Source organism: Grampus griseus (genome assembly GCF_964374135.1).
Source record: "Grampus griseus genome assembly, chromosome: 8".
Lineage (NCBI taxonomy): Eukaryota > Metazoa > Chordata > Mammalia > Artiodactyla > Delphinidae > Grampus > Grampus griseus.
In genome coordinates, this window is record NC_139002.1 from 110,288,681 (window position 1) to 110,304,374 (window position 15,694).

The 15,694-nt window shown below is 55.4% G+C and overlaps 1 protein-coding gene across 9 annotated transcripts in view; it reads right to left on the minus strand.

Moving 5' to 3' along the window:
* The window catches only part of PTDSS2 (phosphatidylserine synthase 2), a 29,549-nt gene extending 18,240 nt beyond the window's left edge, over nt 1–11,309 (minus strand). For 4 of the 9 annotated variants that reach the window (XR_014297076.1, XM_082659796.1, XM_082659795.1 and 1 more), the window contains exons 1-2: nt 10,976–11,309; nt 3,658–3,759 (exon numbers count right to left, since the gene is read on the minus strand). Coding sequence is in view for 3 of the 9 variants with exons in the window: in XM_082659796.1 (XP_082515922.1) it covers nt 3,658–3,759; nt 10,976–11,157 (284 nt within the window). In the remaining 6 variants the exon portion in view is untranslated. Of the gene's footprint in view, nt 1–3,457; nt 3,559–3,657; nt 3,760–6,850; nt 6,962–10,975 lie in introns of those variants that run through there. The other 5 variants (XM_082659799.1, XM_082659800.1, XM_082659798.1 and 2 more) reach the window with 5 other exon arrangements.
* Nucleotides 11,310–15,694: the final 4,385 nt, after the last annotated feature.

Consider the following 15,694-nt stretch of genomic DNA (forward strand, 5'->3'; position numbering starts at 1 on the left):
TCAGTTTTTTCTTCTATGCATCATGCTTTTGGTGTTCTATCTAAAAAGTCATTGGGACTTCCCTGGCGGTCCAGTGGTTAGGTCTACTGGTTAAGACTCCACACTTCCACTGCAGGGAGCGCGGGTTTGATCCCTGGTCAGGGAACTAAGATCCCACATGCGTCACGGCGAGGCCAAAAAAAAAAAAAGGCATCATCAAACTCAAGGTCACCAGATTTTCTCCCACGTTTTCTTCAAGTTTTATAGTTTTCTATTTTCTATTTAGGTCTATAATCCATTTCGAATTCTTTATTGTGAAAAGTGTAAGGTCTGTATCTAGATTACTTTGTTGAAAATTCTCCTTTCTCCGCTGACTTGCCTTTGCTCCTCTTTGCATGGGGCTACTTCTGGGCTCTCCACTCGCCCAGCCTCTGCCAGCACCACTGTCCTGACCACCACTGCACAGCTTTACGGTCAGGCCTCTGCCTCTGTGCTTCAGTACTGTGAATGCATTATATTTCTACACGTTACAAATATGCAAAATATTTTATATCGTACATGTATTGATTTATTTACACATTTACACATGCACATGTGTATATATATGTAAACATCCCAATGTCACCAACAGACAATGGATCAAGGAACTGTGGCGTGTCCACACGGTGGACCACCCCTTGGCAATGGACCAGGATGACTGCTGACAGACACGGCAACGTGGGTGTCACAAAACCATCACGCCGAGTGGGAGGGGCCAGACACAAGGGCGCATGCTGGATGACACTGTACAACAGGCAAGGAGGGCCTGTGGGGACAGATCGGTGGTAGCCTGTGGCCAGCAGGGCAGACTAACCGCGGCCCTCAGAGGAAACTCAGCGCGTACCTCCACCTAGTTGTGGCACGTAGATAAGCCATACGTTTTAATTACGTGCATGTTATATTAAATGACACAACAATAAAGTTGGCCTAGGAAGAAAAATCTACTCCCTTAAAGTGACAGAACTTGTTAGATCCACAATGACACACAAGGTGAAACTGAAAGCTTAAGGGAAACGAACCAATTTCCTAGATTTTTAACAACGTAAATATTAAATTAAAAAAAAAGCCGTAACCTTTGGGAAGTATTTTACATATACAAAACCTTCCCCTGAGAGCATCAAAAGCTCTGACATAATAAAAATCAGCAGCCCAGCGGCCTCCCGAGACCGGGGGGACCTCATCACAGCCCAGGCAGATGTGCTGACGCGGGGGGCAGGCTGTGGGCCACTCTGGGGTCCACGGGGGTGAGAGTGGACTCAGCAGAAATGAACCCACACGCGTATGTGACTGTCCCTGGAAGAAGCCGCAGAGCCTCAGACAGGTGAGGGCGGGGCTCCAGGCTCCTAGAAGTAGGCTCCAGGCACCGCCAGCAGCCGTACAGGGCCAGGCGGCAGCTCCTCTGTGCCCCTGCCTTCCCCCGGCCCCGCCTTCAATGAAATCACACAGGGGACCCCAGGGAGGGGACTCAGGTGGCCCCCTCGGTGGCACCTTCTGGGCTCACTGTGCCAACCTTGCTCGGGCAGAAACAGCTCAGGAGAAAGGCCAGTGCAGGAAGAAGAGGTGGGGAAGCACCCACCCGGCTCCACAGCTGCTGTCCCGGACGAGGCCAACAAGCCCCCTCGACGTTGGGGGTCTGAGTCCCTGGGCCCCTGGGTGCAGGGCAGGGCCCAGGGCAGCAAGGCTTTGTGACTCGCCTGGGCCCCTGCCTCGGGAGGCATCCCGGGACACGCTGCTGGGCCCACTCTTGCTGGGGGGGGGCCCGCTCGTCCTTGTGACTGGTCTTGCCCTGTGACGTCCCAACTGCTCATCTCTAGCCCAACTTCACAGCCACGTGAGGACACCTCTTCAGTGTGACCAAGCTCTACCTTTTTGATCCTCCCTGCCTGGCTGTGCCCAGCAGACGCTGCAAACCCTCCATAACCACGTGCTGGCAAACAAATGCACAGGAAAGGCCAGGTTCCAGCTGGAAACCCCCTTGAGGCAGACGTGGGGCTCCGTCTCCAGGTCCACAGGCCCAGCGTCCCCCTCAGAGACCCACCCAGAGGGGCCCAAAGAGCAGCCCAGCTCCCTCCTCTGCTCTGGGCTCCACGACCCCTGCTGCCAGGCCTGCGCCTTACAGGGGAGGGTAACACACACCTCCTGGTGTCCTGGACCCAGGCGTCTACACCACAGTCCAGGCGGAGGGTTGGACCCCAAGGGTGAAGGTGTACGAGCCCAGCCCACCACCCAAAGCTGACCAATGGTCTCCTGCCACCTCTGGGCTCCGGATGCCGCCCTCCACCTCTGTCCCTGCCTGGCCTCCTCTAGCTGTCCCACCACAGCAGGTGGAGCCTGGGCCCCAGGATCAGAACAGCAACAGGGGCTTCATGGCACCAGAGAGGGAGAGGTGAGTCCGTCCAGCGTAGAAAGTGCACAGAAACGAGTTCTGAAACCAGCTAGTCTTCCCCACGCACTTCTGAGACTGCCTCCAGAATCCATGGGATTCAGGCAAAGGACACAAACCTACCAGCTGGTCTATTCCTGGAGATAATGCTGGAAAGACAGTCTACCCACTTCCTGCCCTGGAGGAGATGGACCACCAGACTCCTAAAGCCAGTTTAAAAGTTTCAAACAGTCTTCTAGTCAACAGAGTGTAGAACAATGGTGCCAGCTGGTGGGCACCACCCCTGGCCTCACAGAAAGCCCGGCCACTCAAATTCACGGTCACTGTGAGACTGTGATTTAGAGCAAGAGATGCGTATTTGGTCTTCATCTGTTTCAGGCCAGAGCTCCTAAAACCCCTGGTACTGCCCAAGCGCTGAGGGCTACAAAGGTGTCTTCTGTTATGTTAACGAGGTGACTTTTGGACCCCACCTCCGGATGGGAGCTGGTTGCCAGGGGGCCAAGCAGACGACTGGAGGGCTGGTCTGGAACTCTCCGTCCTACCCCCAGACCCCTGGGAAGGGGTGAAGATTAAGTCAATCGCCAGTGGCCAGTGATTTAATCAATCACGCCATGTGAGGAGGGCCTCCCTAAACCCCAGCAGCACGGGGGTTCAGAGCCCCCAGGCTGGTGACCGCGTGGACGCTCTGCGTCCCATCCCCACACCTTGCCCTACGCATCTCTCCCATCTAGCTGTTCCTCCATCTTTCTATGAAAAAACCTTTGACAATAAATAAGTAAAATGCTTCTCTGAGTTCTTTGAGCCGCCCTAGCAAATTAATTGCACCCAAGGAGGAGGCGGTGGGAACCTATGGTTTACAGCCCGTCAGGTGACGACCGCTCTTGCGACTGGGGTCTAAGTGGGGAGGGGATGAAGTCTGGCCGGACCGAGCCCGGGACCGTGGGGCCTGGCACTGCCTGGGATGGTGTCAGAACTGAGCTGACCTGCGGCACACTCAGGTGGGGCCTGGGGTACTGAGGGTGGGATGTGTGGGGAAGCCGCCCCATCGGAACTGACCTGAACCCCTTCAGACCCCTCCCTGGAGCCGCCACAGCACCTTCTGGTTTCTCGCGCGCAAATGCAGCATGAGCAGGGGGTCCCACGGGAGCCGTGCTGTCGATCCCAGGGATGGGGACGCGCAGAAGAGGGGCTGAAAGTGCACACAGCACTCAGAGACCCCGCCAGCCGCGTGGAGCGAGGCTGGGCCGGGCCGGTACCTCTTGGTGTTGTAGGCCGTGTCCCGCGGTGTCTCCTCCAGCAGTGTCACGTAGCCCAGCACGCAGGTGAGGATGAAGAGCACGCTCAGGGTGTGGGCCCGCCTGCAACGCAAACAGCCCGCGTCGGTGCACGGAAAGCACGCGTGGGACCGCGGCGCCACGGGCCGCCAGAGGAGCGAGCTCGGCCCTCGACCTCCAGCTCAAAATCCCCCGAGCGCCAGCTACGGCTGCGTGACTCCCAGACGGTGCTGTGCCGGCGCGGCGGCCCGTTCGGGCGGGGAGAGTGGACGGCGCGTTGGCTCGAGGCGTCCCGGGCAGGTGGCTCTGCTTCAGAGGGACCAGGCGGCCGTAAGTGGGCTCCGGGCACCGAGCAAGATCGCCCCGAGACCAACCTCGTGACTCATGAAGTGACCACGGCTGAGAGATTCGCCGGGATGACAGCGGAGCACTGGCGGCAGAGAGAGGCCCCAGGGCCGGAGCAAGAAGGGCGCGGGCCGGCCACGGCCGCCGGCCCAGAAGACCGGGCAGAGAGATGGCTGCCCGGTGGGGTTGAGACATGGGCGCCCCGCTTCCGCCTGCCCACCCTGGCTGGGCCTCCAGAGCCCCGATGTGGGAAAGGGGCGGCGCTCGGCAGGCAGCGGGAGGCCTCTCCTGGAACCAGGGCCCACGACAAGTCCAGCACCAGACCGCACGCCGCCCAGTCACATACCCGCCCGGGCCCCTCTGCGCTGAACAACTGCCTGCAGAGGGGCAAGAGGCCCAGCTTCCGTGTCCGTGGAGAGACGATGCAGCCCTGCGTTTCTAAACGAGGGCACCTCCAGCCTTGAAGGGCACCCTGAAGATGAGTGAACAAACACACGAAAAGCATCGAGCCCAGTACTGGCCTCCTGTCAAAACTCCGTGAAACACGCAGTGAAGAAACGAAAAAGCCAGCTACCAGCCAGGAGAAAACACTGATGACACGTACACCCGACAAAGGCCTTTGTACCCAGAACACACAGAGAGCTCTTACAGCTCAACGATAAAGACGATCTCCCGAAACAGGAACGAAAGACTGAACACACACGTCAAAGAAAAAGATCAACAAATGGCCAATACCACACGAAAAGATGTGCAGCATCCCTGGTCGTCGCGGGAGCAGACACGCAGCATGGCCGTCAGCAGCGCCTGCCCCGGGACGGGATCACGGACGGCACGAGTGCCTTCGAGGAAGGGTCCTCGCGAGGACGCGGCGCCACCAACACACACGTTCCAGGTGGGGCTGCAAAAGGGCGCAGCCGCTTGAAAAAGCTTCCCAGTTTCTCACAAAGTTAAACAGAGTCTATCACCCAAGCCAGCCGTTCCTTGCAAGTGTTTACTTGTGAAAAACGAAAGCATGTGTCCATTCAAAGACTTGTACGTGGACGTTAACCCCATGCTGACAGCCAGGCATGAAAGCAACCTGCTGTCTGTTTCCACCGACAAGACTCACAAGAGGTGGCGATAGAGCATGGATGGCAGATTGGCGGGGGAGGTGCTAGGGCAGCAGCTTCCAAGATGGCGGAATGTCCTGCATCCCTACCCCGGTGGTGGGCACCATGTGTAAGGCGCTGGAGTGTGGATATGGACCCTCAAGTGGGTGTGTGTCATGGAAAGCAATCGTACCTTGATTCAAGTAATTTTCTAAAAAGCAAGAGTGGGGCTGCATGAGATTAGACTGGCGCTAGAGACCTGGACCATAGCTAGAGCCCATCCCGACGTCCGGCAGACCAGCCCTCTTCTCCATCCCGATTATTCTTGCATATTTACTCTCCCATCTTAACTGTGACATCAGTCTGACAGCTGCCACAAATAATTCTAGTAGGATTCTAATTGGAACTGCACTGAATTTTTTTTTTTTTTTTTTTTTTGCGGTACGCGGGCCTCTCACTGTTGCGGCCTCTCCCATCGCGGAGCACAGCCTCCGGACACGCAGGCTCAGCGGCCATGGCTCACGGGCCCAGCCGCTCCGCGGCATGTGGGATCCTCCCAGACCGGGGCACGAACCCGCGTCCCCTGCATCGGCAGGCGGACTCTCAACCACTGCGCCACCAGGGAAGCCCTGAACTGAATTTATAAATTAGCCCTGGAAGAACTGATGAGTCACAACTAGATGAGAGTTCCCCATCCACAAGACAATGAGTAGCTCTCCATCTATTCAGGTGTTACGCCCTTCACTTAAATTTCATTTTCTTTGTGAAAACAAAAACAGTCATGTTCAGATAAGTTAGCTGCAAGTAAAGAAAGCAGAGAGCACATTCTTTTGCCATATTTCACAATACTGGCATTTAAAACTATTAGAAGTGAAAAAAACTCCTATTTTAACTATTTTCATAAAATTCAATGTTAACATATTCACATTTGAGTCCTAGGCCATGAGGGAACTTCAGGAAAATCTCAGCCTTTCAGCTGAACTCTGTATAGTAAACATTTCAGTGCCCGAGAGATCTGTGGAATAATTACAGCACACAGACTACAGTATAAGGTCCTACCTTAGACCTTCACTCCTAAGGTTCTCTGGATGTGGTGACCTAGAAACTGATCCTCTGCTGGACATTAGCCAACACCTACACACAGAGGGACTCAGCTGCCTCTCCTGGGTCTAGGACATGGCCCACCCTTCCCACCCCAGAGGGGACATCAGATTTTAGCAGGGAGAACAAGAGTCACTGAGAACCCACCAGGGACCGAGGGCATCTGGATTATGAGGGTGACAACGGTAAGTCACGGGCCTCTCTGTCACCTTGGCCCCTGAGGCTGGTCAGAGCTATAAACGGCAATGTCAGGGTCACGCAGCTCGGTGGTGAGGGTCTGGGGTCTGAGCCCTGCTCAGGATGCCTCTAGCACACCTGTATCACCTCATAAACCCTCGCCGTGAGGTGATGAGACCCAGGGCCAGTGGGCCTAAGTGACACAGACACTAAGCGGCGCAGAGCAGCTACCAGGTGCCAACAAACCCCAATCCTGTCTCCCTGAGCTGTCGTTCCAACACAGCAAGACACACAGAGGGCTGGGTATGGAGTCAACGAAGCGGGGTGGGGTGGGGTGCAGAATTAGGGAGGGCCTCACGCAGGACACCTGGGGACGCAGGTCCAGGCCAGCAACGCGAGAGCAAAGGGCTGAGGGGCCACCATGGCTGGAGGAGGGGGTCCCGCCCTGGGAGGCCCGGACTCACGTCGGTGGGGCAAGAGCCGCTGCAGAGCCCAGAGCAGACGGGGCTGCCTCGCGACCCTCCAGGGCGGGCAGGAGATGCTGAGAGTGGCTGGTCTGGATCTGCCCAGAAGGTACAGCTGACGTGCTGGACGGGACGTGGAGCCCAAGCCGGCCGAGCGTGACTGAGCAGAACCGCTCAGGGCCGGCGGGGTTCAGCTCCAGGCCTGTGTAGACGTGCCTGGCGGGCCGTGGGCGGAGCCACGGGACAGCACCCTTGGCAGGCAGGCCGGCAGGCAGGCCCGGTCCCCTGAGCTCCAGAATGCCCACTGCCTGCCCCAAGAGGCAGAGTCACGCCTACCTTGGTGAGCATTTCCAGAGGAAAAAAGCAAAAAACAGGCATAAAGTCAGAAATCAGGATGTGAGAATTGGTCCCAAAGGCCCCTGCTTTCAGCCGCCACAGCACAGACTCCTCACCAGGCTTCTCTTCAGCTCAAACACCAAGTCTGAGCTCCGATTTCGCCTCAGAAACCACGGAGGCCAGAGGAAGTGGGACAAAATTTGTAAAGCAGCGAAAGAAAAGAAATGCTAAACCAGGATCCCATGTACAGCAAAAACACCCTTGAGAGACGAAGGTGAACTAAACATTCATGGATGGAGGAAGAAATAGAGAATCCGGTGCCGGCAGACCTGCTCTAAAAGAATCACTCACTCCAGGAAGGTCTCCAGGCAGAAGGGAAGTGAGACTAGAAGGAAACTAGGTGGCCAGGAAGGAAGACGGAGCCGCTGAGATGGGAAGGCTGGGCAGATCAGGTACTGTCCTCACGAACACTGTGTGACGGGGACCACCAGAGCCCAAGGGGAGAGGCCAGACGGATTGAGATGGACCTGATGTGGCAAAGCGACGATGCTGGGCTGGAAAAGCTCTGCATGTTCACTGTGGCCACAGAGATGTGATAAAAACAACAGGTCGGTGGCGCAGGACAGCAGGGAAGATTCCATGTCCCTCTCGGATGCCAGAGCTGGGCAACGACCTCTTGCTCCTAGTTCCCGGTGCCCAGGAAGACAAATGCACCGTTTGGTTGAGTGACTAACAGATGACGTGGGGATCCAGGCACAGGGAGAGATGGGTCGTAAATCCTGTGACTCCAGCCACTGGGCCAGGGTGAGGGCATGAAGACAGCAGGCTCCCTGCCACGGCGAGCGGAAAATACCCAGTTGTCAGCCCCTGTCTAGAGGTGACCATACTCATAGGCCGAGTGGGCAGGGAGGCAGCCTGCCAAACCAATCAGAGAAGATACAAAGATGTGGCTGCGAGACTGAGTGCACAGCGGCGGCTTGGCCAGGTAACGTCAAGACCAGAAGGCCTGTCCCAGGCCTGCGAGAGGCACCTGGGGCCACCGACCCTCCTGGCCTGCTGACCAGCAGGACCAAAAAGGCACCAGCTGGCAAGTCATGCTGCCCTGATGTGGGCGAAGCTGGCAAACCCCAACACACACTGACTGAGGTACGTGGGGCGTCTAAGATCTACCCCGCAGATCCTCACAGCTACTGTGAGACGTGTTGCTGACAGCAGAGCCCGCGCTCACCGAACGCTCAATGCTGTAAGATGTGAGCATGCAGTGAGCATCTCCAAAATGTCACAGCCATCCATCTTGCCCCTGACTCGAAGCGTGGTGACCCAACGGCGATTCACCTATCTTCCACCTATAGGTGGCTACGTCCAGAGGCACCCGTCGGGGCACTGGGTCTCCGAGAGCGTCCAGACAATTTTCAGACAAATTGAGCTGCCGCATCTTTGCACTGTGTCTGCTGTCCTGAACGTTTCCACCAGGTGTTCCCCGATAAAGACAACCACGACTGGCAGAAGAGGTGGTGTCTGTGCCACCGCAGACCCCAGCGGTCCTCTTGCCCCTTCCCCGAGGTCCAGTTTGGGGCAGCCCAGCCTTGGGCTCCACAGCTGAATCCTAATTCCATACTCTGTGGCTGACAAATAATGACAAAGAAACTCACAATCCTCATACATGGCCCCCAAGAAGCCCAAGCTCCTTTTGGAAACGAAAACTGTAAAAACAAGGTTTTGAACATGCAAGAGTTCTTTCAAATAATTTTGGAACGTACAGTCGTTTCCACAAATACATACTTTTTAGTCTTTAGGTTAATTTTTTGGTAACATCCATTAATAAGACTCCCTAAAACTCAAAATAAAGAGTTCTTAAAATCCCAGCACAGCAAGTCAATGATGAGAGACTCAGAAAAAGGTAAGTGGCTGGGCCCTACCAGTAAAAATAAGTCATTCTCGCCAGGCGAGCATCTGGTTGCCTGCCTTGAGGAAACGTGAAGGTAAGGTGAAGGTAAGCACCTGCCCAGGTGAGGGCAGAGGCCGGGGCGCAGCAGCCACACACGCCAGCAGCCCACACCTGCGGTGCAGCGGCTGCAGACACCGCCCAGGAGGCCGGCACCCGGAACTGGCAGCCCCGCGGCACGCCCTCCTGGCTCCACCAGGCCTCCCCACAGGTGCGCGCAGCTACGGCGGGCCTTTCTGTGTCCCCGTGGGCAGGGACCCGCGGGCCGCTGCTCTGTGCTTCTAAAGAAACCCGCACGTGCCCTCGTTACCCTCTGGCTTCTGTAAGCACCGCTCAGCACCCCCTTGGCCAACATGCTGAGCCTTCTGAGGCTCCAGTCTTGTGCCAGAACCTAAGTTTCTTGTTTAGTTCTCTGTTGTATCCCCTAGAACAGCAACTGGCACCCCCAAAATATGCACTGAATGAATGGGAAAGGAAAGCAAGCCTGGGCACCACTCCAGAACCTCAGTCTCCCTCCTGTGGTCACCAGCCGGGCTGTCGGAGGACAGTGCCCTCTGTCCTGAAGTCTGAAGGGGCCCTGTCCCCAGAGCAGGAGACGCCTGGTCCACTCACATAATGTCTCTAGCTCTGGGGCCACACCCCCGCCGAGGAGGGCACCCCACCCCTCTCCCCCTCCCCCTGGCTCCAGGCCACTGGAGCACAGTATCTTCCCAGAGCAGGGCTGGGTGGCCACCCCCAGCAGCTGCCCACACCCACAGGGAAGATCCCGACCTCGCTAGATGCAGGGATGCCTCCCCCACCACATCCGCTTCCCTGTCTCTCCCGAGTCAGATACAAGCAAGACACCAGTGGCCCCACGTGCACCTCCCCTGAGGTTTCCAGCTGTGTGGCACCTCGCCGACTGTCCAGTGGCTCCATCAGGCTCTCCTCCTTTCCTGATCGCATTTTCTCTGCGGTCCCAGGCTCCCTCTCTGAGGAGCTGCTTCCACATGGCATCCTTGCTGCCTACACGTCTGTCTCTCCCATGAGCTCTCTTGGCACCAAAGCCACAAATGTCCCCAGGGCCTACCACGGGATACAACTTTAGGTGGCCGTGAACTGAACAGCATGGAACGGCCACAGCCCTCCTCTCAAGCACACTTTCTAACGTATGGGGTTTGTGCCTCTAAGAAGCAAGGAAAGAGAAGCTCAGACTGGCGAAGGGTAGCCCAAGGTCACTGAGCCACCAGGTGCACGAGCCACACCTGGGACCTGTTGGTCCAAGACTGCTTTCCTGGACCCTCAAACGCAGAAGTGCCCAACTCGGCCTAAAGCAACATCATGAACCCTTCCAACTCTGCTCCTGGCGGCCCCTCCCTCCCTGACCCCCGCGAAGGTAGACTAGAGGGCAGCCTGATCCCGAGGCTTGGCCGGGACCGAAATGCACAGGGGTCAAAGGGCTGGCCTGGCGAGGAGCCACTAAAGAGAGGAAGAGCCTTCCTCTACACTCGTTCGCTCAGCTCCTGGCGCGGAGTAAGGTGTCCATATTACCGCCACGTGCCGGGGAAGGAGACGATCATTTCACACGGCATCAGCACCGTCAGCGAAAGGGATCACGACGGAGGGCAGAGGGGGACTGCGGACAGGGAGGGCAGGAAAAGCCTTTCTGAGGTGACTTCGGAGCCAAGTCCTCCCAGGATAGGGGGCAGGGGGCAGAGATGAGGGGCTGGACCACCGGGGAGGCCGGGTCGGGGCTGCAGCAGCAAGGGGCCGGTCCCGGGGTCCTGCGGGCACCCCCAACCCGCACGACGTGGCCACGCCCCTCGCGACCCCAGCCGGCACTGAAGCGAACCACCGTCCCTCACCAGAAGAAGGTGTTGGTGCCGTCGTCGTAGACCTCTGACTCGGTGCTGCGGCGGCCAGCGGCCGGCCCGCTCGCTCGGCCCGCGGCCGCGCCGTCCAGCGGCTCCTCCAGCGAGGCCTTGCCCACGGGCACAGGGGACCCCGGCCGCGGCCCCTCGGCACCCTTGCGCTCACCCCTCCGCATGACGCCCCGACCCCAGCAGCTCTGCCCCGCGCCTTGACCCCACGCACCAGAGTCACCGCGAGACCGCGCGAAGAGCGCCGGGAAAGGGTCGCGGCGCTCGCTCCGCAGGGTCTCCAGAGAGCAGAGGCGGGGGGCGGCAAGAAAAGGGCGGGCGGTGCATTGTGGGACCTGTAGTCCGAGCGCCTGGGCGCGAGGCATGCTGGGATTCGTAGTCCCCAATGTCGTGCGTTAGAGGCAGTGCTTGCTGGGAGGTATGCCGCCTGGTTGCTAGGTAACCAGCGCGGCAAAGTTGCGGGAAGAGCGAGGTCTCCCTATACTGCTGGGGCGCCCGGGCTGCCCCAGACCCTCCTCGCCCGCGGTCTTCCCCGAGCTCCGCCCAGACCCTCCTCCCCAGGCGGCCTGCCCCGCCGGCGCGCCACCAGCACTCCCCCTTTCTCAACACCCTGGGCCCAGGCTTGTTCTCCCCAGTCTCCATTCGGAGCTCCAGACTCCAGCCTGTAGAGTCCTGTTCACGGCCGGAGAGTAGTTCTTAAGAAAGTAGTAGACATGCTGATCTTGGTTGACTCAAATTATTAATGTAGACAGAGCCCCCTGTAAAAACATTTAGCTCTGACCCATTTGAAAAAGTCCGGCAGGACTTGCCTGGTGGCACAGTGGTTAAGAATCCGCCTGCCAATGCAGGGGACACGGGTTCAAGCCCTGGTCTGGGAAGATCCCACATGCCGCAGAGCAACAAAGCCCATGTGCCACAACTACTGAGGCTGCGCTCTAAAGTCCGCGAGCTACAACTACTGAAGCCCGCACGCCTAGAACTTGTGCTCCGCAACGAGAAGCCACCACAAGGAGAATCCTGCTCACCGCAATGAAGAGTAGCCACCACTTGCCGCTACTAGAGAAAGCCTGCGCGCAGCAACGAAGACCCAACGCAGCCAAAAATAAAAAATAAATAAAATAAAATTTAAAAAGTTCGGCAGCTGCTCAAAGGGTGAAACAGAGAGTTACCATGTGACACAGCAATTCGTATATACTCAAGAAATGAAAACATATGTCCATGCAGAACTGTACATGGATATTGTCACCTTTAATAATAAAATAGCCAGTTATTTCACCAGCAAAGGCAGGCTTATTCAGGAATAGCAGAGGAATTGCAGCTCAATATCTCTGACCCCTGGTGGACCACTGGCAAATCCAGAGAACGAGGAGGGGGAACGTGCTATTATAGGGAAAAAAGGGAGCTGGGAGGGGCTGTGATATCCAGAGCCCATTGGAGGAGCTGGGGGTCCAAAGTAAGGAGGCTTCCCATGGGCTGGGCCACTGCAGTCTCTGATTGGCTGGGCTGCCGTGGGAGGAGAGAAGTTTCCTTCCTCCGGCTGGGTGGTCCGTAGAGATGCCTTCCTTTCGGAGGTGTAGTGGGGGGGTTCTATTTCTGTTTGCATTACCAATGAAAATAAATATACCATTCGTTTTGTTTAATTTTAGAACTGCAGTCCTCCAATTTAATCTTAAGAAAAACGAGTTTGGGGAGATCAAAAGTTTCCCATAATGGCCATTGTAATTCTGGATTACTTTGGCCCACTTAGTTAAAAAATAGTCATGTAGGGCGGTCCCTAGATTTTAAACATGAAACCAGCTGGAGTCCCCAAAGGAGAGCTGCCCTCAGAGCATTTAGATGGCCAGGATCCCATTTCCCTAAGTCCTCCTGAAAACCCAAGAAAGTTGGTAGAGTCCTAACCCAGATTCCAAAGGGAATAAAACAAAACTCTTAGATCCCAATTAGCTCAGTCCCCAAAAGAGAACCTTGCTACCGTGCACTCCAGAAAACAGCTGAGTACTCACCAAGGATGAAACCACACCGCTGAAAGGACAAAGCCTCTGTCCTGAATAAAGTTGGAGAGCTCAAAACGCAAAAAGAGCAGAGCTCAGAATCCGAGAGGAGACTCACCAAACCAAAAGCTGGTGGCGACTCACAGAAGCAATAAGCACAAAGGGCTTGGTGCAATGCCTCAGTCAATTTCATCCCTTGGGGTTTGCCTCCAGACCCCACTACTGACACCACATGTGTCCACTTCAATAATATAAATACCTAGTTATTTTACTAGCAAAAGTGAGTTTATTCAGGAATAGCAGAGAAATTGCAATTTGAGATACGTGAACCATGGTGGACCACAGGCAAATACAGAGAACAAGGAGAGGGAACTTGCTTTTATAGGGAAAAGGGGGATTGGAAGGGGCTTTGATAGAGTCCACTGGAGGAGCTGGGGGGTCCAAAGTAAGGAGGCTTCCCATAGGTTGGGCCACTGCAGTCTCTGATTGGCTGCAATCAGAGTGAAGCAGAGAGAAGTTTTCTTCTTTCTGCTAGGTAGTTAATAGAGATGCCTTCCTGTCAGAGGTGTAGGGGGACATCTCTTACTGTTTGGGGGTCATTGACGATGCACTGAGGGCATGAGAGCTTCCCCTACAGGCCTGTCCCCACTCCAGCTTTAGCTGGTTTCTTTAATTAGTTCCACAATGTTCATAGCAGCGTAATTCATAATAACCAAAGGGGAAGCAACTTAATGTCCACCAACTGAGGAATGCAAGCAAAAAAATGTGGTATATCCATACAATGGAAAATTATTCAACTGTAAAAAGGAATGAAGTTTTGACACATGCTACAACATGCGTTGTACATTATGCTTGAAAACTTTGTGCTAAGTGAAAGAAGTCAGTCACAAAAGACTATATACTGGGCTTCCCTGGTGGTGCAGGGGCTAAGAATCTGCCTGCCAATGCAGGAGACACAGGTTCGAGCCCTGCTCCGGGAAGATCCCACATGCCATGGAGCAACAAAGCCTGTGTACTACAACTACTGAGCCTGTGCTCTACAGCCCGTGCTCTGCAACAAGAGAAGCCACCGCAATGAGAAGCCCGCGCACTGCAATGAAGAGTAAGTAGCCCCCCGCTCGCCACAACCAGAGAAAGCCCGCACGCAGCAATGAAGACCCAACGCAACCAAAAATAAACAAACAAATAAATAAATTTTTTAAAAAAAGACTATATACTGTATGCTCCACTTATATGAGATGTCAATAGGCCAGAATAGGCAAATCATGGACACAGAATAGTGGTCACCACAGGCTGGGAAGGGAATGTGGAGTGACTGCTCAAGGGTACTGGGCTCCTTTTCAGGGACATGAAAATATTCTAAAATTGACTGTGGTGATGGTTGCATGTATCTATAAGTATACTAAAAACTACTGAACTGTTCACTCTAAATGCAGAGAGTTCCCAACAGCTTCACAAATGGTACCTGTTGTGATCTTTACACCCTCAGGTTCTATTTTTATCTCTGGCTTAAAGAGGAGAAACTGAGGCACAGAAAGGTTGGTAACCCACTGGCCCAGCCTGTTCTTCCCCTGGAGCCACTCCCCTGAAGCCCTGCACTCTGCAGAGACCCCTGCACCTGCAGCTTTGCTCCTGGGACCTGACGTCTGGGTCTCACCTCCGCCTAGTCCCATGACGCTTCACCCTGGACACCTTGAAGCCCCCTCACCCCTCCCACTGCGAGACTTGGAGACAGGCCAGAGGGGGAGGGGCAGGGCATCTGCAAGGCCCACCACACTTTGTGGCCCAGGTGGCCGGGTGGCAGGTGTGAAAATTAACAAAAGGAAACCTCATTTAAAATGGAGTCGGGAAACCCTGAAGGGGGAGCTCTCACACACACGTACCTTACTTTACATTCCTGGGCAGGAAGAAGCTTGCTTTACTACCCAGCAGAGGAAGGAAGTTTTTCTCCTTGCCCAGCAATAGCCAGCCAGAGAGAAGCTACCACCACTCAGCACACGAGAACCCATCACCACCCTGAGCTTTTCTCCATGGACTTCTGGTTCAAAGCAGCCCCTCCCAATAAAGTAACAGCTCCTCTCCTTTGTTCTCCAGTCTTGCCTGTCGTTGGCCATAGTCTGTGTTTCCTGAACAGCAGTTCCTCTGCCATTCCCAAATAAACTCATTTTGCTAGTGAAATAACTGGTTATTTCGTTTTAAGGTTGACACAGGTGTGAGGAGTTAGCAGAACAGCTTTGAGGACATGGCCCGCTGCAGTTCTGAGAACCTGTGGGGCTGCCCCTGGGACCCCATGTGGGGAGGGTGCAGAGGCCGTGACCTTCCTCAGCCAGGGCGGTGACTGTGGGAAGCCTCAGCACACTGGAGCAATTCAGGGGCTTTGACAGTGGCCAATTCTGGCCTTGCTCAGGGATTGCTGGTGTCCTGAGGCCACACCTCAAAGAACCAGGTCAAAGGTTACATGGGAGTGGCCTGGTCTCAGATCCCAAGGTTTCCTTAGGCCTGCAGGACACATTTATGGTGGTAAATGGTGAAAATATTGGCAGAAATGCTTTCCAAAAACATTCTTGCAAGGAAGGCAGAGAAAAAGTTGCGAATTTGTAAAAGAACCATGGCTATCCTTTTCCACTGGAGTGGAAAACCTGCAAAGGTGAAGGGTTCCATAGAACTCTGCCCGCCACTCGCACACCTGCCGCCTGGGAGTTTTATCAGGGTT